This window comes from Alosa alosa, chromosome 10 (genome assembly GCF_017589495.1).
Source record: "Alosa alosa isolate M-15738 ecotype Scorff River chromosome 10, AALO_Geno_1.1, whole genome shotgun sequence".
Taxonomy (NCBI): domain Eukaryota; kingdom Metazoa; phylum Chordata; class Actinopteri; order Clupeiformes; family Clupeidae; genus Alosa; species Alosa alosa.
The window spans coordinates 6,125,140-6,149,496 of NC_063198.1; the positions used below are offsets into that span (position 1 = coordinate 6,125,140).

General features: G+C 42.8%; 1 protein-coding gene across 3 annotated transcripts in view; it reads left to right on the top strand.

The window, feature by feature from the left end:
• Positions 1-3,917: 3,917 nt before the first annotated feature.
• The window catches only part of cntn3b (contactin 3b), a 59,087-nt gene continuing 38,647 nt past the window's right edge, over positions 3,918-24,357 (top strand). The window contains exons 1-3 of one of the 3 annotated variants that reach the window (XM_048254775.1): positions 3,918-4,355; positions 9,528-9,664; positions 12,066-12,201. In XM_048254775.1, the coding sequence (XP_048110732.1) occupies positions 9,610-9,664; positions 12,066-12,201 (191 nt within the window). In that variant the 5' untranslated portion in view covers positions 3,918-4,355; positions 9,528-9,609. Of the gene's footprint in view, positions 4,356-9,393; positions 9,406-9,428; positions 9,665-12,065; positions 12,202-24,357 lie in introns of those variants that run through there. The other 2 variants (XM_048254777.1, XM_048254776.1) reach the window with 2 other exon arrangements.

Consider the following 24,357-nt stretch of genomic DNA (forward strand, 5'->3'; position numbering starts at 1 on the left):
TGAATGCATCCAGCGATGGAGGGAGCATTGACTCAGGTTGACCCATGAGTGGGGTACCTTGCCTTATCTCTCAGCTGGAGGAAGCTGTCAGAATCAGCTGAGGTGCCATTGATATTCGGATCAGATGCCATTTTGGTTCTGGCCCGATAAGATCGCTGCAACTTTTGAGCAGTGGGGAAGGGCGGGAGGATTGGTGGAGGAAGGGTGTGTGTGTGTGTGTGTGTGTGTGTGTGTGTGTGTGTGTGTGTGTGTGTGTGTGTGTGTGTATCTCAAAAGAAAAGGACAAATCGGACACAAACACACAAGCGAAGTCATCCACCAGAATTCCTGTTGCTTCCCCGGACCACTGGGAGAGGCTTGGAGAATGCCGCTAATTGGCAAGGAAGTCTGAGGCAGGTCACGGCTGTGTTGTGCGGATCTTTCTGGTTTTAATTAATACCAGTGGGCCTCCCAGGCCTGAGTGAGAAGTCATGAAAGCCACGTGTTCAGTGAAGCAAATTGCGAATTTGTGTTTATCTTCTTTTTTTTACTTTTTATGTTTCTGGACTGTAACGCTCCTGTTTATGTCTATGTAGGCAGAATATTTAACTGATCATATTTTTTTTTACAGTTTATATGTATGTGTGTGTGTGTCTGTGTGTGTGTGTGTGTGTGTGTGTGTGTGTGTGTGTGTGTGTGCAGACTGAGTCTCCAGTGAACCAGAACCAGAATCCATAGAGATGCATGGCAATCCAAGTACATTGAAGACAAAGAACCCCTTTGGTGAAATTGATCAGCTCAGTTGTATATTTATAGTTATATAACCTGAGAAGTACAAAATCACTGGTAAATGGAGAGGCATGTTTTACAGGGAACTGCTGAGCAGAAGCACTCAAAGGTAGTGAAATCATTTACAGTGAACTCTTCCCCTTTAATCTTGTGCACAGTTAGTTTGTGATCACTGAGGTGCACTGACACATTCACCAGCTTTGATGTCTCATGTTGAGCGTGTCACGTATGGGGAATGCAACGCGCAATTTTGTTTGGTGCATTCACAGCAAGTGAGGAAATCACCTAAATGCTTTGTAATGAAATATGGGAGGGATTGGAGCGATTGTGATTTGATGGCAGGCGGATTTGAAAGTGCTTTTGTTTCCTAGAGAAGCAGCTTTTATGTCTCTTTGGCCTGGCTCTGATCTCCAGCTCTTTCTGCCTGTATTAGCCAGATGTCTAATTGTCATATACAACACAATCGGCACAACTCGTCGGCACTGAGTTCACTCACAGATAATGCCTGGTTACCAAATGCAGCCTCGTGGGGAGAGAGATGAGTCTTTACTCCAGTGATGCTTCTGCTATGCGTGGCAGTTAAACATTCAGTGCAATGCAAATCACCATGCATTATGTATGATCTAGTTCAATTAATGTGTAGATATTGTACTATGATACAAGAACTAGTAACAGAGTTGAATATGTTCTTTACTCATAAAACGAGGCATTGGAAAGTTTGTAAGTACACCAGGAATTTATTTAAATAACACTTGCCTTATAGCTTCTACTCTGCTGCTATCTACACTGCGTCGACGTTACTTCAGTGATTTGGTATTTGCTATTGTGGAACTATTTTTTCAGATACCTCACAACCGCGTATAATCTTCCGCTCAATATTTGATATTGATATATTCTGAAGCATAGACAGTAAAAGAAGGTCTCGTGGGGAAAAGACCACAACCAAATGTAAACAGATCCGGTTTCCATTTCTGGTAGCGCAGTAATATCAAAGAGCAATGAGTCTTCTAAAAGAAATCAATGGGATTTTACAAAATGCCAAATAAAACACGACAGAAACTGTTTCGCTACGCTACTTTTTTTGGAACATCAACAAACATCACTAACCACTCGGTGAGATGCACAGTTTAAAAAACGTTAAGGGTTGTTTTAAGGACATGCTTGTGTATGCCCATAGCCAGCCACTCTGAAACAGTCAAAGGTGATTCAAAACGAGTCAGAAAGTCGAGACAGGACCCATCGTCAAAATGTCGGTGTCCACCACTCTAGTTCATCCAAAACAAACCAGAAAAGGGACTCAAAGTACTATACACCAGAATTATCCTTTAATCCTTTACCTCCACAACCAAGCTATACAGTTACCTAAAATACCTAAACCTGCATAGTGTACCTTTAAAATATTAGTATTACTGTTATTTCTAGCTTTCTTAATCACCTCTGTCCAATCACAGTAGTCTACTCCAATGTTTATGTCCCAGCTTTCAGTTGAGCCAGTCGCAGGCTACTGCGGTCATATTCAGTTTGAAGCTGGTGCAAAGCCCAACATTTAGGGATGTGTAGTAATCCTCTGGGTGTCTCTCCGCGGCTGCACGGAAACCATATGGATCTCCTTCACCTGCCTGCCTTTGAAGTGGGGAATCCCAACAGGGCATCCACCAAATGAGGGATCAAATTCTGTTTGATGCCATTTCCCCCTGCATTCCAAGTTAAAACAATACCTAGGAAGAAAGGAGAGAAATATGTAGGCTACTGCATGACTTGTTATGCGTCCCGATGCTTGATATCAATTTTAGCTTCTTTTGAAATTTAAGCAACATCACAACATTGCAATGAAGTTTCAGTTCAGTAGAAATACAAAGGGACATTCATCTTGTCTGTAAATGTGTCAGAATTCACTTATAGTGTTCATGGCTTTGGCTTTTCAAAATGTGTAGAGCAGCAGAATAATTCCACAACTCAGGCCGGCAGTATGGTGCAGTACATTACCGTCGCAAGACATGTTAGTGACCTGGAAAGTGATTTACTTATCACATTAGGAGAAAGCTCCCCGGGACATTGTGCACATTGAGCAAATTCTGCCAACTTGCCCTTCTGGTTTACCAACCAGCTTAACAGCCCACTGCTCCCACTCCCAAACTCTGGGCATCTTGTCCAATCTTCCTGGCAGGAGCGTGATGCTTTGACATCAGGTCAGAGGCATAACAACAGCCCACAGGCACTGGCCCTCCTGTGGATGCACTGCACTTTCTGTCAGAGATACTCTTCCAAATTCTCTGCCTTTCTAACCCTGAGTGCTGAGCATCATGAACTTCTGACGTCAGCTGCATTCAACACCATGCACAAGGATGACAAGTACACCTGCAGTGACGGATGACCAATTCACTTCTGTCTAACTCATTTAGAACACTTGGTAGGAGCACTGAGACATTTTCTGTTTGGAGAGTTTTGCAATACATGGCTTGCCTCTTGGCTTGCATATCTATTGATGTGATCTTGAAGAGCAATGTGACGACAAAGTAGGCGTGTCATAGATGTGTATTAACCTCTGGAGAAAATAACCTTGACATGAATTATTTTACAGTAAAAATATTCAGCTCGATGGCTACAGTATTAGTGATTTGATATCCAACACTAGGGTGTGCTGTTCAGTTACTGACATATTAAGTGTAGTGCAGTAGGCTACAAGAGTGATGAATCATTTGGATTCTAGTGCATGTTTGTGTGTAGGAATGTTAAGTTCACTAGGCCTTCATACTTGAAAAAAAACTGCATCTGAAGGCAAGTGTTAAGGCACTGGCAGTGTTTCCAAAAATAAAAATACTTACAGTCACCTTTGTCTTATGGCGCCATGCTTTCTGTTAGTTTTTATAATAATTACCAGTTGCTATTTGACACAGCCGTTATTAACTCTGTATAGGTGCAAAAACTCATTGGATAATGAATGTTGCGCCCAACGAAAAGAGCACGTGGAGGTCAGCATTATACTGTTTTGCGTGTGGTGATAATTCAATACCATCATCAAGGGGGAATTTGAGCTGCGCATATAAGATAGCCTATCTGCATGAGTGTTGGCGCTTAGATGCCCTCTGTACAGCGGTAAGTCTTGAGGACAGGGCGAACGGGCGGGGGATGTGCAGAGTGCAATTCGCCACTCACTCACACAGTGGTCCTCCCCTTGTCCTCTCTCCGTCTGGCACACTTTCTAATGCCGTGTAGCTGCAGCTAGACGACACGCAAGCACCTGTGAGCCCTCAGCTGTCACAGTCGCGGCTTTGGGATCCGTGGGGTAATTGCGGGGACGCTTCGTGGGAATAGGCAGCTCGTAGCCTTCCTCCGAACAGCCGAAAGGGACTGCCTCTTGGACTGTGCACTTCTACAACAGCAAACCTTTGGATTTTTGTTTTGCAATCGGATAAATTCCCGGTCCCCGCTCCAAGCACACCAGTGGAAACGCGGTATGGATGACCGAGAAGGGTAGGAGCATTCACACTGGCTCTGTCCACTGTACGGACCGTGGAATCGCCGCATACTCACCCACTGGTCAAGTAATTTCATAAAAAGGAGAAACTGTTCGGTCTTACTATTCGGTATGTATTTTTAATTGCATTCTGATAATACGTAGGCTATCTCAGCCAATGTTCTCGTCCTTACCTGGGACATCACGATCCAGTTTGAAAGTGCCGATAGATTACGCTACACCTTCAGTGTCAATTCATTCAATATATTTTGTAACAGGAATAGGGGATTTATTATTCACACTTTAAAAGTAGGCTACTAACCCAGACAATTGTATCTTACTTCTATGCCCCGCAATACACCTGAAATAAACACATTTTTGAATACAGAAAAGAGAAATAGTTGTGGGCGTAGGTTTGTGGTAGGCTATGATAAAGTGTCTTTGAGGATAGTGAAGGGGAAATCAGGCTTCGGAAGGTGGTTGTTTGGGAGCATCACATGCATAATACCCCAATGCTCCGTGCGTACAGAGTGGAGAATCATTGCCCGGGGCTTAGATTTCGCTCTTCTGTGGGGAGATTATGCTCGTTTGAATCTTCACTATGCTTTCATTCATGGAATAACTTCATAGACTCGTCCAGAAATGAAGACAGTCTTCTGTCAGTTTCTCCAAACCATTAGGCTTGATTTTCAAAAATAACTAGATTATTACACTGACCTGCAAATTTATGACGAAAGTGTCTTTCTCTCTCTCGCAATAAAAAACCTCTCTTTTATATGCTGTCAGTGGATTCTCTGCTATGGAGCTCCCAAAGGCTACAAATTCATGGCCTTCGGAGTGTCAGGGAAAATGAGGTGGAAAGAAAGCTACAGTGAGTCTTCTCATGTTCAGTCTATGCACATCTCGCATTGTATGCTATTCCAAGGGGGAATGCGATCCTGTTTTTCTGGCATTCATGTTTATTTATAGCTGTAACTAGGATGCTTTGCATCATCTCATTTTGAGGATAACAAGCACAGCCAAATTAGTGTTGTGGAGAAATAAAGGGGCAGCTGTGTGAAGAATTGCATTTAAATACCTCAATATACTATACGTGTTGAGCTCACTTGTCAAATGGGCATTATTAGCCTGCATGGAGACAAGGGATGCTTTCATCTTTTTTTAGGATTCTTCCTGAATCTCAAAATAACTTCACTGAGACGGTTCTGTGGAATCAGTAAAATAAGATGACTAAATACGTTTAAGGTGATATTTGCTTACCGGTATAATGTGTGCTATTTTATCTCTATACTACTTGTTATGCTCAGATTAAAAAGAAGAAAGATCCATGTTAAAGCTTGAAGAGGATGGTCTCAGGGATATCACCGTCGGTCGGTTGGGTGATGTGAGGGGTGACTGGAATCAGACTGTGCCTACGCTAAGTGCACTTACTCTCCTAGCTCCACTTTCAGCCACTAGATTCACCCAAGCATCTGAAACACGGTTCCCCTCGGTGTATGTGTGTGTGTGTGTGTGTGTGTGTGTGTGTGATACATCCTCTGCACATAGGTTTTGACAGGGAAGTTCTCAAAGGACTGACAAAGACAAGTGAAGTCTGATCTTGGTTTAGACTTTAGAAGTCTGGCACTTGCCTTATAGAATGTATATAAATTATGTGTCAGAATTATAGCACAAACACAAAGGAGATGGCAGATTTATTCACGAGGAACTGACTGTGAAATGTGTATTGCAATTGTAACTTCTTGACCACGCTTATTACATATTGTTGCTTGACAGTTCAATCAAAGTTAAATTGTGATGTGATGTCACTTTTGCTGGAGTCGAGGATTGACATCGCCTGTTTCATTTGTCATTGTTGGGCCTTTTGTGTAGCTCTCATACTCAGATGTAATATTCTGCCATATACTCATTTTTAACACAACAACTTTGTCATTTATAATGTTGTTTGCTTATTCCAGCTGTACGCATTTCTGAGGCCATGTCAGTCAATCATGTCGAGATGCACACTGTGCCTTTGTATCCACCAGGCTTAATATAGAGCTTCTCTATGTGATTGCTTCTGCGTGTGCAAGAGCATGGGATCGGTGTATTGTTGTCATTTGTTGAAGCATTTGTCAGAAGTGACAGCAGAAAGAAACAGCATTTTTTTGTCATTTGACACCACTTTGATAAATGTCATCTGAAGTGGATAAAAATATCAGTTTAATCATACTAAAACAAAGAAACCACTTGGTAGACACAGACATTTCAAATAAACATTGATATTCATCAATGTAGTCTTTACCTTTAACAACGATTTACTAATCTCACTGTCAGTCTATGTAATGTCTCATTTATTGAGGATGGACGTTTTTTTGATTGGCATGAAAAAAAGATGAAGGAACTTCCGAGATGGATTTACTAGATGAATTTGCATATACCCAAGTGGCAGTAGGCCAATTATCCTTTTTGATAATGTCTAGCCCTTAGGTATCCTTAAGGACTGTCTTTCTCTTGTCAAGTCTCTGAGGAGGGGAGTTTCTGGTTGAGTATAATCAGATTAATGGCAAAAGACACGCACACATTCCAACTCATTTGTGGCTTCAGTGTGAGTCTTTGAGCAAGTTTGGTGCTGTCGGCCAGTGTGGAGCACTGTGTTCAGTTCATCTCTGACTTGAATTTGTCAGATGAATCTCTGTGAGGGAGTGTGTGTGTGTGTTGTGGGGAGGTGGCAGTAACTGAGTGTAATTTTAATGTAATTTAATATGCATGTTTGTCCAGCTCCATTGACTGAGGGTCTTTTTTGCGTCGGCAAACAGCCACGCACATCTTCTAAACGCTTTTGAGGATCTTGGCCTCCTTGTCCCTCCTCTGCTCAACCCTCCTCTCTCCTCCATCTCCCCATGTCAGATTCTTTGCAATTATGCTGACCCCCGGGGGGTGCGCAGGGGGAAAAAAACAGACGCCTTTAACCAGCTCTCCGATCAATTACAAAGGAAACAGCCGCCCAGCTCGCCAAGCTCTGATCTCATTTGCCAAGGAATATGTCTGGCGAATGACTTTCATTAGGCCGCACGCTATTGTGGAGGTGAGGCTGCGAAGCCTCATTACATTTGGCACAGCAATCTTGCACTCATCATCTCACCTCACAGAGTTAATGGATAATGATGCAGCACTCCCCTGTCCTTTTACAGGGGGTGGCGTGGAGAGACTCCTCGTAATTGCGATAGGCATGCAACGATTTTTTTTTCCGCCCTTCACCGTGCGCATTTTATGATGAGCCGAACCCTCGGAGGCCCCTAATGTGGCAGCCGGACAGGAGTCCAGTTTGGTCGTTCATTTATTTGCCGGTCGTTTATTCGTCTGCCATTCTCAGTCTTTTATCCATTGGCCTTTTATTGTGCCGATGCTAAAGGAAGGAGATTACTGTGAAGACATTTGTTTGTTCCAGCCCAGGTGTGTGGCAGTAGTGAAGGCACAGTATAGAAGGTACAGGGGGTAGCACAAGAAGGCATTGAGGCCGGGTTGTCAGAGCGAGAATTTTAGAACACAATGGGGTTTTTTTCATGTCAGAAGCCAAAGCGTGTAATCCAATGTGACACAATTTACAGTGGCAAAATGCGCCCCATAAAACTTAAAAGACACTAGGAAATCCACCGTAAGTCCCTGTCTGCTTGCAATTACAGTCAGATGGGGAACAATTATCCATACCGGGACATACAGTGTTAAGCCAATCCTGCCCCAAAGATTATGTCATTTCTTTACCAAATGGCATGAGATGATCCCTCTCAGGAGGCCTGCTGGTCTGTCTGTCTGTCTGTCTGTCTGTCTGTCTGTTAGGCAGACGTGGAAGGCATCTGTCACAAGGGAAACAAGAAAACAGCTAAACAACAAAACTGAGGATCAATGAACGAAAAGTGCTTTCTGCTGCATGCAAAAAGGTGTTCAGTCCCACGCTAATGATATCATCGGAAGGCGCTGTGCGGTTGTTCCGGGTATGGCGAGTCAAGCAAAAATACATAGATGAGAGCAAAAATTTCATAGTGGCCTCAGGCAACAGAGAGTGTCTGTGGGTTCCTCATTGACATGCTGAGTTAAGAGCTGTGTTTAAACGGTATCTAAGGTAAGGTTTCAAGGAGGCTGAACAAACAAACCAAATATCCAAATCCTGGCATTCTGACTGCTACATCGTTTCACTTTGCAAATACAAGCTCATAATTACATCTCCTTGATAAATTGGACAAATGTTCATTTTATTGCTGAGCCAAGAGAATTTTAATAAGTCTTCCTCGGTTACTTCTACATCAAGCACTGTTTGAGGAAACTGAAATGACAAGTCACACAATAACAGTAATCATTTTTATATTTAAAAAAAAAAGGAATCTGAGAAAATGAGTGTCATTCTTCAAAGCTGTCCAAATGCAAGCATCTCAGATGGGTGCCTGTGCTGAGTCTGACTGTGGGAGAGGCAGGGAGTTGCAGAGAAACAGAGGAATAGGGAAAGACAGTAGTGTTGCATATGCTGCACTGCATTTAGGTTGGCTGCCAGCCCCTATTAATATGCTAAGAAAAGTAGCTTTTGAGGTCAATAATTCCAGCCGTCTTATCCCAGTGGTTTTTCATAGTTAGCGGTATGTTTGTCCTTTCAGTGCAGCATTTAATGCACACTTCAAGGTATGCTTCACCTTTTGACAGTAATCAGGAATGACACTGACTGTCTCTTCACATGGTCTATGGTAGTGCTTGTTCAAAATTCCTTTATTTCTCTACTGCCATCTAAACAACCGCTTCAATAGCCTGTCAACTGAAGATGGCCTTCAACGTATACTGAAATCCGCTGTCATGGTGTTGTTTTGCAATGCTAAGCAATAAAAATGATTTGAGGTAGATAGTGCGACTTGGGGATGTGTATTGCAAGGGTGCTGATGTTCTATAATAATTAACTGTATCTGCTCTGTCACCAAATATCACTGTTTGATTTGGGAAGTCCTATTTGATCTTGAAGGATCGTGTAATGTGGTCTGCCACTGTTGAAGAGCAATTGAATTATATTTGTCAAATTGACTCACTGCCGCAGTATGTCATTCTTTTCAACTTTGTTGTACACTTTTTAATCTGAAATGTTTTGCTTTTTTTTTGCAGAAAGCTTACTCTCAGGAACTTGAATTTGCCAGTGCTTTGCCTATGAACACAGCACAATTGTGTGTATTTTTACATGAATCTGTACCATGTATGCAAAGTGTCATGATTCTAGTATTGTCAGTATAATGTGTCTGTCATGATGCCTGATTTTAATTATTTCTATAATTACTTTATCCCACAGATTAAGTGTTTTGTAATCAAGGGGAAAGCATTCCATTCACAAGCAGTCGAATGAGAGTCATATTTGCCCTTGGCAACTGAAGATGATGTTACTATGGAAACAACTTGTGCTGCTATCAATCTTTGGCTGCCTTGCAGGTAAAATATTGTACTGCTGATTTATTTTATTGTAAACCGATGTTGTGCTCCGGTGCTTTGTAGTATTTATGTCTCCAATATCTTGATTCCGAGTTTTATTGGTCCCTTAGATGCACTGTCCTTTGTTCTCCTCAGTGCTATACTGTAGCTGTGCACTAGCTGACATGAAATGAAATGATCCTCCTCCCGCTGCTGCTGTGTGTGTGCGTGTGATGTTTAGGCCAATGGCTGACCTTTGGTGCAGGTTCATGCTATCTGTCCATTGTCAGTTATCTGTCACTTCCATGCCCTGCACAGCGAAGGACATGTGGGCAATTGAAAATCATTTCAGTTCAGACAAAAGGGTTAGCCGCCGGTTACCAGTGACCCAAATCCAATTATTAGACAGGAGACCTTCCTAATTGTTGGGGGTCAGGGCAATCAGTCATTTCTGTGACATGGTGCAGATGCATATCTGGATGCACTTAATGCAATTCACCTGAAGACACCCCCAGTTGGTGCCCTCGAAGGCCAGCAGGGAGAGGCAGAGCGGATGTGATTGCAGGAATAACGTTGAATGCATCTCCTGTCTGCTTTGCTTCTGTTGTAAAGTGGCATGAGAATGAATGGTATTCATGTCTAGCTTTATCTGTAAGAGCTCACCAGCTTTGTGTGCAGTTTGCACAATTTTCACTGTGTTTCTTGTGGTTCAAAGACTCCTCATGGGTAACTTGTTTGGGATAGTCCCATAACTACTTCCAACACCCTACCAAATGAAAAGCAAATAAATTAGTCCATAGCATAGTATCCTAGTGAAAACTGAGCATGTGAGATTAGGTTATCAGAGCCAGGCGGAGTGGTCCTGGTGGATAAATCAAATTCTGGCTGAAAACAACAAAACAACAACAAACAAAAAAACCCAGATCAGTGTCCTGTACAGACTTCTGCAAGTCACTGGCTTAATGTCTGCTTGAGGATGTCCATGTGTGGCATGGGGGCTGGCTTTGAAACATCTTTAGACCTAGCCAGGTGTCATTCCTTGAACCACTCCACAAAGCTCACCCATTGGCCCAGTAATAAACAAAGTAAACTGAGTATTTCCAAATCACATTTCCGTGTGAAAATGAAAGATGCTGGCGAGTACTGACCATCTACGAGGTCACAACCCCTCTCCAACCCTGTGCCCACCAACCCACTTAGAAACACATGTCATGGAAATGATCTAAAACGCATCTTTACAGAAGAGAAGAGGACACAGAGGATTCACTGGGCTTTATTCTCCCTACAAGCAGCGTGTCAGATCGGCCTGAGACTACAAGCTCTAGTTGCACATGCATAGTCCTAACTAAGGTCCAAATGACATATTTCGTCCTCAGTGTCTTGCCTCCGTCAGCATGATAATATATACATGTGCTAATACAAAACAGGAAATTTTAGGGTCGTGGGACATACATTTTCAATATATCTGTATAAATGTAAAGTACTGTAATTGTGATCACATACAGTATGTGTAACATGAGGCACAGAAAGACAAGACAAGTATTTTTAAAATGTTTTGTAAAGCACAACAAACCTGGGTTAAAGCTTTCCAGGACAGCGCACTTCATCTCAGTTTGACCTCCTGTGTTAAGTGTGCACATGAGTATTCTGCTATTATTGGAAATGCATCATGACATATGATGAGATAATGTGAAAAAATATGCATTATAAGGTCTAATATAATTCATTACCATTATAATGTCTCAGTATTTCGTTGCATAAAATTATCCACAAGTATGTATGATATCAATCGAACACCTGCTTCATTTCAAATGCCTTTAAATTTGAGATGTTGGAGTTATTTGGACTGTTTCATCAAAACATTGGACACCATAAGGAAGAATTCTGCTGGAACCTAGTTTACAGTAGATAGGTTGACAGAGTTGATGGTCATCTTCAAAATTAAGAGACCACTGTAAATTTGAATATGACCGTCAACTCATTTGAATGTCACTCAGCAACTTTAAGATGACATCAGAAAAATTTGCAGTGGTTTTCTGATTTTTTCCAAAACTGTATTCAGATCTGTGCAATTATCTTTACTGTACTTGTTGCACTAATAACCAGTAGATTATCTTTACTGTACTTTTTGCATTAATAACCAGTAGATGATCTTTACTGTACTTTTTGCACTAATAACCAATAGATTATCTGTACTGTACTTTACTGCACTAATAACCAGTAGTCAGTCAGTTTATGTTCATGGTTGATTCTGTTTGGTAGCTTGTTTTGTTTTTTTTACATGAAGAGCACGATCTATAGCCACAACCACAGACACTGTGCTGTGTATGTGACACTGTACTGTCTGGAGCACAAAAGCCATTTCCTTTTGTTTAGATGCCACTGATTATCTGTGCCTCACAAGCTAACGCCCTGTTCGCAGCTCCTGCAGAAGATGTAGCTTTTCGAGGGCCTAGCTGGAAGCTGGAGCCCACTGACCTGATCCTACCCATCAGCTCTCCCGAGCAGGAGGCCACTCTGCAGTGCCAGGCCGATGGGAACCCGACTCCGCAGTACAGGTAAGCCTGCCCAGCTTGGGGCACTGGGAAACCCACAAAGCTGTTGGCCTGCAGTTAATGATTTTAGTTGATTTGCATTCCCGGTCTCAAGAGGATAAAAATTTAACCCTATAGTGCTGATTGCTATTGATTTTTTTCCTGAAGAAAAAAGTAATTTGTTGTCCCTACTGTAATCTATAGCAGGATTTCAGTAACGTTATTTATTTATTTATTTATTTATTTATTTATCTACCTATCTATTTAATCCAGTGCATCAATTGTCATGTTTCTTGGGGAGAAGAATGTGAGCTATTCAAATGCAAATTTTTCTGCTCTAGTTTATATCCAAGTTGATCATTTCTTTTATTAAACTACACAATGCGCTTACTAAACAACGATTTGTGATGAAAGCTAGTAGGGCTGCAGTGCATGCTTGGAAGCAGCATACTCTTGGCCTGATTTATTTCTCTGTTGCATTAAACAGTCGTGGGAGTTCTGGTTATTTTAATGCAGAATTTATAAGGTCATGCCGATTGTAAATTGCTGTCTTAGTGCGTGAAGCAATGTGCAGAGAATGATTTAGAGAGTAGGAGACCTAAATGACTAATTTGTAGTCAAGATTCCAAGATATCCCTGTGGTTATTCCCTGGTGGGTGCATGTCAGAAAATAGCAGTCTGTGCTGCTTTTTTTTTGGTAGATTGTGTTTCATAGCTTGGGTCAGCAGCATTTAAAGGTACAGCTAGCAGCCAACAGAGTCGGTAACCTTGTGAGTGACATTCCACTACATGCTTACATTTCCGTTTAATGTATCTGAGTGTAAAGCATGATTCTGGACAAGTGGGCAGGATCATCACACGTTGCCATGGAAGAGGATCAATGTAAAGATGAGGCAAATTATTACATTAAACACATTTTTTACCGTACATATGAAGGGCTTCTGACGGAAGGCGGAAAGTGGTCACGGTGGGAATATTGCTGTTCGAAAAATTCTTTTAAAGCATATACCCAGAGCAGGCACACTCTCTGAAAAGAGCTTGAGTCTGTCTAACAGGATGTCAGAATACTAGTTAATTAAAGTATTAGACCACATCCAAATCCTCTCTGGCAAATATGTACACTGCTTGCATGGGGTGCTAGGTCCTAAATGGCTTTAAGAGTTTTTGTTTGACTGCACTGTCTTACCTTTTATTGGCATTTCTTTTTTGTAAATGACTTCAGCCAAATTGTAATTGCCATGAGTGTTTTTTTAACTGAGTGGTTGACAAATGTAGACATATGGGGCATTGTGATTTCCATCATTAACAATCCATTATAAAAACATAATAATATAATAACAAAAATAGCAGTTAAATGTAGCTCATGGCAATGGAAATGGTTTGCTGTTGCATTTGTCTTTTGATTTCGATTTTTCAGGAGGTGTGCAACTTTATTACAGCTTCTTCTGTGCAAATGAGAGAAAATACCAGAGACTGAAACTTCTGTATAAAAATATAAAATATAAAAGCCAAGTGAAAGGAAATGTCAGCCTTAGAAGAGTCTTGAGCAAATACTGTATTTAGGATTCGGTTGCATTTCAAAAACACTGTCCACCTTCCAGATGGGTAAAATAATCTCTGAGCAATCGCTGCAGAGACTAAGGCAAATGTCACCGCAGCGCAGCAATTCTCCACAACAGGAATCCAAACCATTTATATTCTGTAATGTATATTGAAAAACATAGCATTAGCGGAACAAATAACAACACACATAAATAAATTAGCTTTGAAATCAAATGTGGCCCAGCAGTATGTTTTTATTCAGTGTAAAACAGCGTGAAACGGGAAGCTGGATCATGAGCGAAAATTGTCTATCAAGGGAGAGAGAGAGAGAGAGGGAAAAAAAGAAGTGACTTTTTCTGTCAGGGGGATGTCAAAGTTTTATCAGTCTGCTATTAAAGCATAAAGGTGTCATGCGGAGCCTGAGGATACCTCAGGCAATTTACCTCTTTTTTTAAAAATGGATCCCGGTGAGAAATCAGAGCATGGCACCAGACCAGCCCTGCCTCCTTCTGAGGCCTTCACAAGGCGCCCGTCTAAAAGCTCTGTTAAAGTAGCTTAGCTTGAAAAGTCTAACTCTACTCAGATCTCCAGCCTCCGGTATAGGAGCTGAGAGGCCAGTAATACAAATGGCAGCTGGCTCCCACCGGGTTTTCACATGTGTGTTGGTGTGTGTGTGTGTGTGAGAGTGTGTGTGTGAGAGTGTGTGTCTCACACTGCTCCAAGCACTCTGTGTGTTGTGGTCATTATGTGGGGGTGGTGTGTGGTTGCCTGACGATGTACTCCTGAGAGGAGGCAGCTTTGCTATGTGCCTGTGTGTGGGCACAGGCAGACGACGCACACACACATGCGTACAGCAAGATGATGTGATAAGGAGTTGAAGGCCAATGTGTAGACGACGCACACACACACATGCGTACAGCAAGACGATGTGATGGGGAGTTGAAGGCTTATGTGTAGGCTGTGCTGTGATTCTGTGATGTGAAATCTTTGTGGGGTGTAAAGTCCTCTGTGGTGTGTTTGACCTGGAGGAGGTGTGTGTGTGTGTGTGTGTGTGTGTGTGTGTGTGTGTGTGCGTGTGTGTGTGTGTGTGTGTGTGTGTGTGTGTGTGTGTGTGTGTGTGTGTGTGTGTGTAGGCTCCATGTGGCGTGGTGATGTTGTCTTTCAAACTCCAGTAACTTGAATAATGCAAGGCTGTGTTGGTGATTAAGAAGCAGAGTAAAACCGGAAATTTGATGGAGATGGACCAAATCAGAGAAAGTGAGAGATGCTGTGTGTGTGTGTGTGTGTGTGTGTGTGTGTGTGTGTGTGTGTGTGTGTTAGAGAGAGAAAGAGATAAAGAGAGAGAAACAGAGAGAGGGTGGGAGTGTGTTAGAGGAGAGAGATGTGATGTTTTAGCTTGTGTAGTTATTAGGGAATGCGATCCTAATGGGCTGTGAATGCTGATCTCTGAGGAGCTTTGTGTGGTGATTGGCCTGGGGTGGACATTAGTAGACGGGCTGTTATTTGTTGAGAGCTTTGTGTGTTGATGTGTTTGTGTGTGTTGATGAGCACCGAAGGGTATGTGTGGAGCCTAGTGTTGTCACGATACCAAAATTATGACTTCGATACGATACCTGCCAAAAATATCACGATGCTCGATACTGAAACGATACTACTGCGAAATCCTAAGATATCTGGAAAAGAAAGGACTCATACCTCCTCCAAGTGTATTGAGTCATTTGTGTTGAATTCGGTGCACTTTTCTAGTGTGCAGGTCAATTCTGGGTTCTAAACTTCCTACATAATTATTATTTTTATAGTCAGTAAAATAGTAGGCCTACTTTGTGTTATTAAGTCCTTTATTTTTTGTTATAGTTCATTTACATTGTGTTGTGTTTTGCCAATAAAGTAGCTTTAAATAGCCAAACTAGGCTAGATCAAGGTCAGTGTTGAAATTACTGCATGCAAATCACTGAATGCTATGCAGAGGGGGGCCTAATCTTTAGGCCATCTGATGTACAGTATAGGCTTCCCTAGGCCTTCCCGTGTTCATGGGATTTCTTTGACAGTTGCAAAGGGAAAAATGTGAGGATAGTCTTCTTTGCCCAGTGTACAAGTCTGACGTTCCAACCACTCAGGTCTTCGTCAGATAGGCCTACACCATTACCTGTTGCAATATGTCTGTGTGCATTCCTACATTAGCCTACGTCTATTTCTTTGATAACATGATTTGCTACAACGTAACAATAAGCCACTATTATTATTAGGACTCAACACGCTTTGGTGGTATTATATGGTGGTATTATATGCTGTGGGCTATCGGGTAGCCTATCCTACATCTGGGCAATACTTATTGAACAAATTGCAGTCTACATGCCATGACAAATATTACCAGTAGTACTGACCGAACATGAAATAAATTGTTTACAAGTTATGGTAATGTTATTCTGGTGTGAACATTGCGCTTTCATCACGTTAGCACCCTATGATTACAGCTCTTTATGTCTCGTCAAAATGATTACAGCTCGTTATGTCTCGTCAAAATTCATTGATGAAGGAAGGTTCGCTTTATCCCAGAGAACCTTACTCGTTTCACTTAGGCTAGACTAAAACAGAAGAGAAGAACTTGGCACTAACCATGTAGTCGTGTTTTCTATAGCATATTCGTCTTTGAACAAAAATGTTGGGATATGTCTGCGAGGTGTTTAGCCAAGTTCCATGCGTAGCCTACTGCTTTTAAATTACTTTGAAACATATTTCACAAACGGGCCTCTGTGTACCTGATGGCTTGCCTTCACTATTAGCGATGTATCGAAATAGTTGCAGATTTCACTTCACCTTTTGTTTTATCCACAAGGCCGAGGGCCCGGTCGGCAAAAAGAACTACTGTATGTTGACGTTGGCTGCGCACTCACTCACTCACTCAGAGCTGCCTGCTTGACACGCCCACTTGCCTAGATGCATGCAAGGAGCAATGAGAGCATGCAGTTCACGCAGACACAGAACGTTAATTTTAATAAAGTATCGATTCTAAAAACGTCGAATCATTATGGTTTTTTTTGCGTGAAGGCATCGTGATACCTTTTTAGTATCGATACACCGTGCAACACTAGTGGAGCCTACTGTATATCATGGTCATTACATGTGCATGGATTGCTTAATGATTAGCACTGAGGCTGTTTATTTGGTTTGGTGTGTAGAGATTGTATTTAGTGTAATAGATTTGAGTGGTAGTAAGACTTTTTCTCGTAGTCGTATGATGGTATGTTTATTTTTCGGTAGTTTTCTTGACAATGGTAAGATTTGGTGTGAAGTGTTAGCATAGAGATTATTGAAAAGTTGTTTTGGAATTTGTGCCGGTAATACCATAATCATTTGGAGTGCTTAATGATCAGCTTCATGGAGTGCTTAATAGACTTTATTCTTAAAGCTGCAGTCGGCAAGATTTTTTTTTACCATATTCACTGAAACCGACACTATGCTCCGACAGAACAACATAAATCAGCTGGTTTTAGAAGAAAAAAACCCTGCGTTTTACCTCCACCTAGAGCCTGTTATTTGTTTTTCAAAAATCCACCGCTCCTGGTTCTTCTGGTCCAATCAGTGTGAGATCTAACTGTCAATCACAGTTTGTGCACACGTCACTGACAAGCACAAACTCGATGGGAGTTGTAAACGTTCAAAATGTTGCCTAATTTCCTTCAGTCTGCCAGACTTGCCGACTGCAGCTTTAAGCCTCATGCCACCTCATGCTCAACACCTTACTTCAGCCCTTCCTCAATGCTCACTTTGCACAAAATGATTAGGTGAACTGGAATATTAATAGTCAGTGATGAATCATGTCTTCTTTTTTTAGTTTTTCACAGGGATGTATAAGTAACAGTTACTATAGATTCTTAAATTCAGTATTCCACAGCAAAGGAGACTGCTGTATTCATTCAGGAAGGACAATGAGGATGAGGTTGTTTTTTTAACAATGCTTTAAGCCTCTGGCAGGATGATATCATGCAGTTGTGCCACACAAGGCCATTGAAGCATCACAGTCTCTTCAGTTATCACACATGCTGTAACCCCCAAATAGCCTTTTTAGCCAACCAGCCAAACAACCCTGCAACTGTGAATGCTCAGCTGAGTCTGAGCTGTTCTGACCAGAACCGTAACATTAGCGAAGGCCAGGATTACAGCCATTATGGCCCAGCCGTTACAGTCAGTAAGCTAACTATTAGCCGCTGTACTGCTCAAAGGGCACAAAAGAAAGCAGATGAATGCTGTTTGCAGTTCAGTGCTAAAAGCCTTGATGGAGCATTGAAGTGTTCTTCCCTAATTAAAATTGGGATAGTGGAGTTATTAAATGTAAGCTATTGCAGGCAGGTGTGATTCTGATTCATAATTCTAACCAATAAAATGGGAAATGATCTCATACATGTGGAAGGCAGATGAGGGGCTATGTCACCAGCCTGTGAGTGAAGAAGGCCTTGCCCTGACATCAGTGAAGGCTGTTGTTAGCCTTCACTAGTCTTCAGAGGCCAAGCGTCTTCATTTGCATGTGAATAGTCAGCTCCATGATGATCTTCTAATTCAATGCAATAGCAGTCTCTCGGTCATGAAACATGGCGCAGGATGCGCTGAAGGCATGCTGTCACTGAAATAATGAATGGCTCCTCCACCTCAAGTCTGTCCTTGTGTACCCATGGAAGTGCCCTCAGTATTTAAATGATGTTTACCTTTTTAGCCTCTGCGCGCCACAGTGGACCTTCTTTTGTGCCAGTCTCATTTGACCTTGGCTCTGACCTTCATGCAGCATCCCAACCTTCTCTCTCTTCCCGGCCTCTGTTGTGAACCAGATCAGGAAAAAGGGGGACGGGGTGGCGGGTGGGGGGTGGTGTTGTGCAGGGAATCCTGTTGTAATCCCTGTGAGGCATATCAGGATCGTGGCCAAATGCCGTCCCAGAGGTGCCCTCGTTCAAGGCACTCACAGATCTCGTCTGTTTGAGGAAATGTGAATGTGAGGAGAGGTTGAGAGGGATGTCTGGGTGCGCCGCTGATGATGACTGAGAGGGTTGTGCGGTGTGTGTGTATGTGTGTGTGTGTGTGTGTGTGTGTGTGTGTGTGTGTGTGTGTGTGTGTGTCTGTGCTCTTCTTCAGAGGCCTTGAGTGGTCATCAATATTGATGAATGCTGAATTGCTTATGTATAGTTGCTCAGAGCTCTGCGTTGGATGGTTGCATGAGAGGGATTCGTGAAAAGTATGTGTTTATGACTGTTTGTGTGTTGTGTATAGCAAGGTCTTATGTAGTAATCAAAAAAAGGAACGTTATTAAGGTTGTATTTGGTAGTCTATTTGTACATATTTGCATACATTTGTATTGTGTGTACAGTGTATGATGACAGTATTCCAAGGGGCTACTGTTTTTCTATTTCCCATGCCAATTAAAGACAACTGAATTGCATACATGTTTCCAAGTGTATGTGTTGGATTAGGCCTACATAATGCCAAGCACTTCATTTTGTATTGAGACAGTATAGTCCCTAATTACTGCTGTGTTGGCTGGCTATAGGCTTTAGTACTGGGCCGTAAGCATGAATGCTTTCATGAATGCTGCTTTTGCATCATAGCATATGTCTAGATTCCTATCTGGCCATGTAAATGTGCATGCTCTGTGTAATGGCCAGCATTGTTTTGTTGCGAGAGCTCACTGTTCAAACAGATTTTATGGCTTATCGTAATGATTAAATGTACACTGCTGTCGTTGGCTGTAGAAGTTGAGGCTGTTATTGCTCTCTGTCCCCACTGTATATAGGTGTAAGGGCTGTGGATGCACTACATGAGTGGGTATTGCACACGTGGGCCGCAGTGGCCTACTGGTTAGCGCTTCGGACTTGTAACCGGAGGGTTGCCGGTTCGAACCCTGACCAGTAACTCAATCACCTTCAACTCAACACTTCAAAGACCAAGGAGATGGTGGTGGATTTCCGCAGGTCTAAGCCCACTCTGCTACCAGTCTCCATTGATGGGGTCAATGTGGAGGTGGTAAGCATCTACAAGTATCTGGGTCTCCACCTGGACAATAAACTGGACTGGTCAGCCAACACTGACGCACTCTACAAGAAAGGGCAGAGCAGGCTGTACTTCCTGAGGAGGCTGCGGTCCTTCAATGTGTGCAGCAAGCTCCTCAGGATGTTCTACCAGTCTGTTGTTGCCAGCGTCCTCTTCTATGCAGTGGTATGCTGGGGAGGAAGCACAAAGAAGAAGGTTGCGGGGCGACTTGACAGGCTGGTAAGGAAAGCTGGCTCTGTAGTGGGAGCTGAACTGGAGTGCATCACTCCAATATCTGACAAAAGGACCCTGAACAAACTGATCAACATCTTGGACAATGAGTGTCATCTACTCCATAGCACTATTGTAAAGCAGAAGAGCCTGATCAGCTGGAGACTTCGCTCACTGCCTTGCACAACCGACATACTGAGGAAGTCATTTGTCCCCAGAGCCATTGAACTGTTCAATGCTTCACGTAAGGGAAGAGGAGAGATAGACTTCTCTGCATAGTCTGTCTGCCTCTTCACCCCCTCCATGTTTGGATACTGTCTGTCCACTAGCCACTTTTTACCACTGTCTTACTGCCTCACTGTTTGCGTGCTATATTAGCACTGTGCATAACCCCATAACCCCTCCCTCAATGCCACAGCCGAAGGATATAGATAGATACCTTTCTTCTTATATATATATATATATATATATATATATATATATATATATATATATATATATATATATACCGGTGCCGCTAGTTTTTTATATTACCTTGCCTACTCGCTGATATGTCCATATTTATTTTATGCTGGTCTCTAGACTTTATTCTTTCACTGTTGCACTGTTGGACTTACTTATTTGCACCATCACCATGACACTCTCACTCACACAGAGCACCTTACTGCATTACCTCATTATTACATAGAGAATCACAGGCTCAGTCCCTGCCTCAGTCATTGCAAGTGCCTCTTGATTAATCACCCACTATGTGGATACTGTTTTTAGAATTGATTTAGATTAAGTGTCATTTAGTATAATTTGTATTTTAGTATATTTAGTATATGCTTTATCTTCTACTGTCCTTATTGATTAGTTGTGTTTTTTATATTATATACTTTTAATTACTTTTTTCTGCTGTTAGTGAATGTGTGTGTGATGTCTGTATGCTACTGAGACCTTGAATTTCCCCTGGGGATCAATAAAGTATCTATCTATCTATCTATCTATCTATCTATCTATCTATCTATCTATCTATCTATCTATCTATCTATCAGTAGGAACGGCTGAAGTGCCCTTGAGCAAGGCACCTAACCCCTCACTGCTCCCCGAGCGCTGCTGTTGTTGCAGGCAGCTCACTGCGCCGGGATTAGTGTGTGCTTCACCTCACTGTGTGTTCACTGTGTGCTGAGTGTGTTTCACTAATTCACGGATTGGGATAAATGCAGACCAAATTTCCCTCACGGGATCAAAAGAGTATATATACTACTTATACTTAAATAGGTGTAAGGGCTGTGGATGCACCACATGAGTGAGTATTGCACACTTGGGCCTCAGTGCTGTGTGTGTGTGGTCATCGCATGAGTGGGCCTCAGTGCTGTGTGTGTGGTCATCACACATGTGGGCCTCAGTGCTGTGTGTGTGTGGTCATCGGCAGGGCAGGGCAGGGCTCCAGGGGACAGCAGGTGAGACGGCCGGATGCATGCTGAGATGTTGCACTGCTGTTCTCCTCTTCGCCCCCGGTCTCCTTTTGATGAAGGGAGGTCTCATGCAAAATTGATGTGCGCCTCAAGGTCGGCCAGGGTTCAGCTGAGTTTGGGCTCTGGCTCCTGACCGACCGCAGGAGACCGGTCAAAAGAGAAACAGCAAGATCCTTGCCAGTGCTCATTGTCTGCTGACCTCTCTATATGCTGTCAGACACAGTATTTGCAAGGCAAGAAACGGATTTGTTGTGGATAGTTCATTGGCTTGCAGCACAACTCCCAAGCCTCCCGTCCAAAAGTTTTAAGTTATACAAAGAAGCAAACAACTTCCTTTACCAAACTTTTTATATAGCGTTTTTCAGAATGCTAAATAATGCTTATATTACTTAATATAAGTCTAGTATAAAGTTGTGCAGGGTTCCAAGCCAGATACTCACATGTAGGAACCAACACAGTGAAAGAGTTTGAATTGAACATGGTAGTTTAATTAAAAGTTTTCATTAAAAAAAAAGAAGAAACTAGGCCTATTAGAGGATAGCCAATTCAGTTGCATCTTGGCAATTACAGAAGTGAAATCAAAATATCCTTAGCAGTAAATTTAAGCATTTCAGCCCCGTATGTTTAATCTATGTTTAATCTGAATACATATTTAATCATACTGTGCTCCAACTCATCAGGGTTCCTCCGTGCAGTTTAGCACACAGAGAGCTAGAACATGGTGTAGATGACCAAAGTACTCCAAAATGAATCAAATATTCAACAGAAGCAGCATTAAATAAACACCATCAGAGGCTTTTTTGGCCTCATTAGATCTTGGGAGCAACAAGTGTCAGAGGGCCCCTCCAACCAAAACACAGGGAATGTTGCTCTCATAAATACATAATTGGAGTGAGCTGAGCAGTGTGTGTGTGTGTGTTTTAAGTCTCCAGTTTTTTTGCCACTTGGCTATCAGCAGGCCCAGCTTGGAATATTTTAGTAATATGTTGTCGGTGCTGTCACAAGGCAGGTGATGATTCTAATGATATGATGATGAGGCACGATGGCAGGGGGTCATGTTGTGATCGGTTTGAGGATGTTAGCTGTTCTGTAATGATGCTGGGGGTTTTGCTATGTTAGGTTTGAGGATGTTAGCTGTTCTGTAATGATGCTGGGGTTTTTGCTGTGTTAGGTTTGAGGATGTTAGCTGTTCTGTAATGATGCTGGTGGTTTTGCTGTGTTAGGTTTGAGGATGTTAGCTGTTCTGTAATGATGTAATTTTTGCCTTCTGTAATGATGCCGGGACTGATGGTCCTTACACGTTGCTGTTTGGTCTGATTACTCTCCACCTGGGCTGGCTCCCGACACCTCTTTGTCTCGTTTCAGCAGCACAAGGTGTTGCACACACAAACACAAGTGAATGCATAACCTAACCTGGGCAGGGACAGTTATTGTAGCAATACACAGAAAATATGTGAAATCCCTTGTGCTATTGGTTGGGGCTTTCAACATGGACAACAAAGCCTAATTACTAATTCAACATGATGCAGGATTCAATAGCAACACACAATTGGCTTGCGCCAGAGGCTCTACTTGAGATCAGTAATTTCACTTATAGAGTGCCAAAACATTACACGTACACAGACAAAAGAAACGAAAACTTCACTGCGTTTCCTGCAGCCAATCAACAATAGACCACAACAAGATGCAGAATACCAACACATACAGTCAGGTGACAGAGAGAGCTACTGCGGGCTCTCTTGGAATCGGACACAAAAAGGTGCTAGGTGTGTATGGATTGACCTGAGTATGGAGGGCTTGAGTGGCGGAGTATAGATACGATCTGGAGGCTGTGAGGACCAGAGGCACAAAAGACACTAAATGAAGAAATTCAAGCAGGGAGGACTGTGGTGCTATCATTAAGATAATATCATCACGGTGTTAATGTTGCATTGTTCCTCTCAGAGCCTTTGTTTATTAGCTGAAGCTAGTGTCTTGGGAAGACAATGCTGCTCATTCAGAAAGGTTGGCATTTTATATTTGTTAGTAGTCGTGCCATGTAATGTCAAACACTGCTGAGTTTTTATTCAACATAAATTAGCTGAGACATTAGTCTATGACCCACTGTGGTGGCAAGCATTTCCAGGGGGCACATTGTTGGAAACCACTGGTAGCATCTCGAGCCTGACAATGATTGGCGTGGGCATAAGACTGTGCCAGGTTTCAAGCTGGTTTTCAAGGTTTTTAAGGACGATTTCTCTCTCTCACACACACACACACACACACACACACACCCACACACACACAGACACATGCATGTATGGTGACTGATTTGTACAGGACACAAATATTTGAATTTGGCATTGAAATATTTGTCTCGAAATGGAGAAATAGTCCGAGCGTTGTAGCCCAAGCGCCTTAGAGTCAGCCTCCGTGCCCCCGTGAAGAATCTGGAGCCCTGCGATGCTATGCGATCTCCCGTCTGCGGCGCAGGGAGTGAGGCGCCGCGGTGGCAGCGACGGCAGCTGGTGAGTGTCCCTGGCAGGCTGTGCGGGGCTTACGGGCCGAAGCAGTGGCGGTGGTGGCGGCAGCCAAAGTGTTTGACAGTGCAGCGCTTCAGACAGTATGGAGCGGAGCCACACACACCATCAGCTCAGCCTGCTCGCTGTCTTCCACTGTTAAGCTCCGTAATGCGGCACAGCTACCCTCATCAGACTCCCCCCCTACCCGGCCCGTCTGTCACCCACCCCCCCCCCCACCCCCCCACACACACACACACACGCACGCACGCACACCCCAGTGCCAATGGGGTGGGGGGTGGGTGGGTGAGTGGTGGTGGGTGGAGGAAGAGGGAAGAGAGAGAGAAAGAGAGCCCATGATATTTTCATTATATGGCCAGTGGAGTATTGCCACTACGTTGCAGGCTTTCTCATTGTGTTTATCCACTTGATTT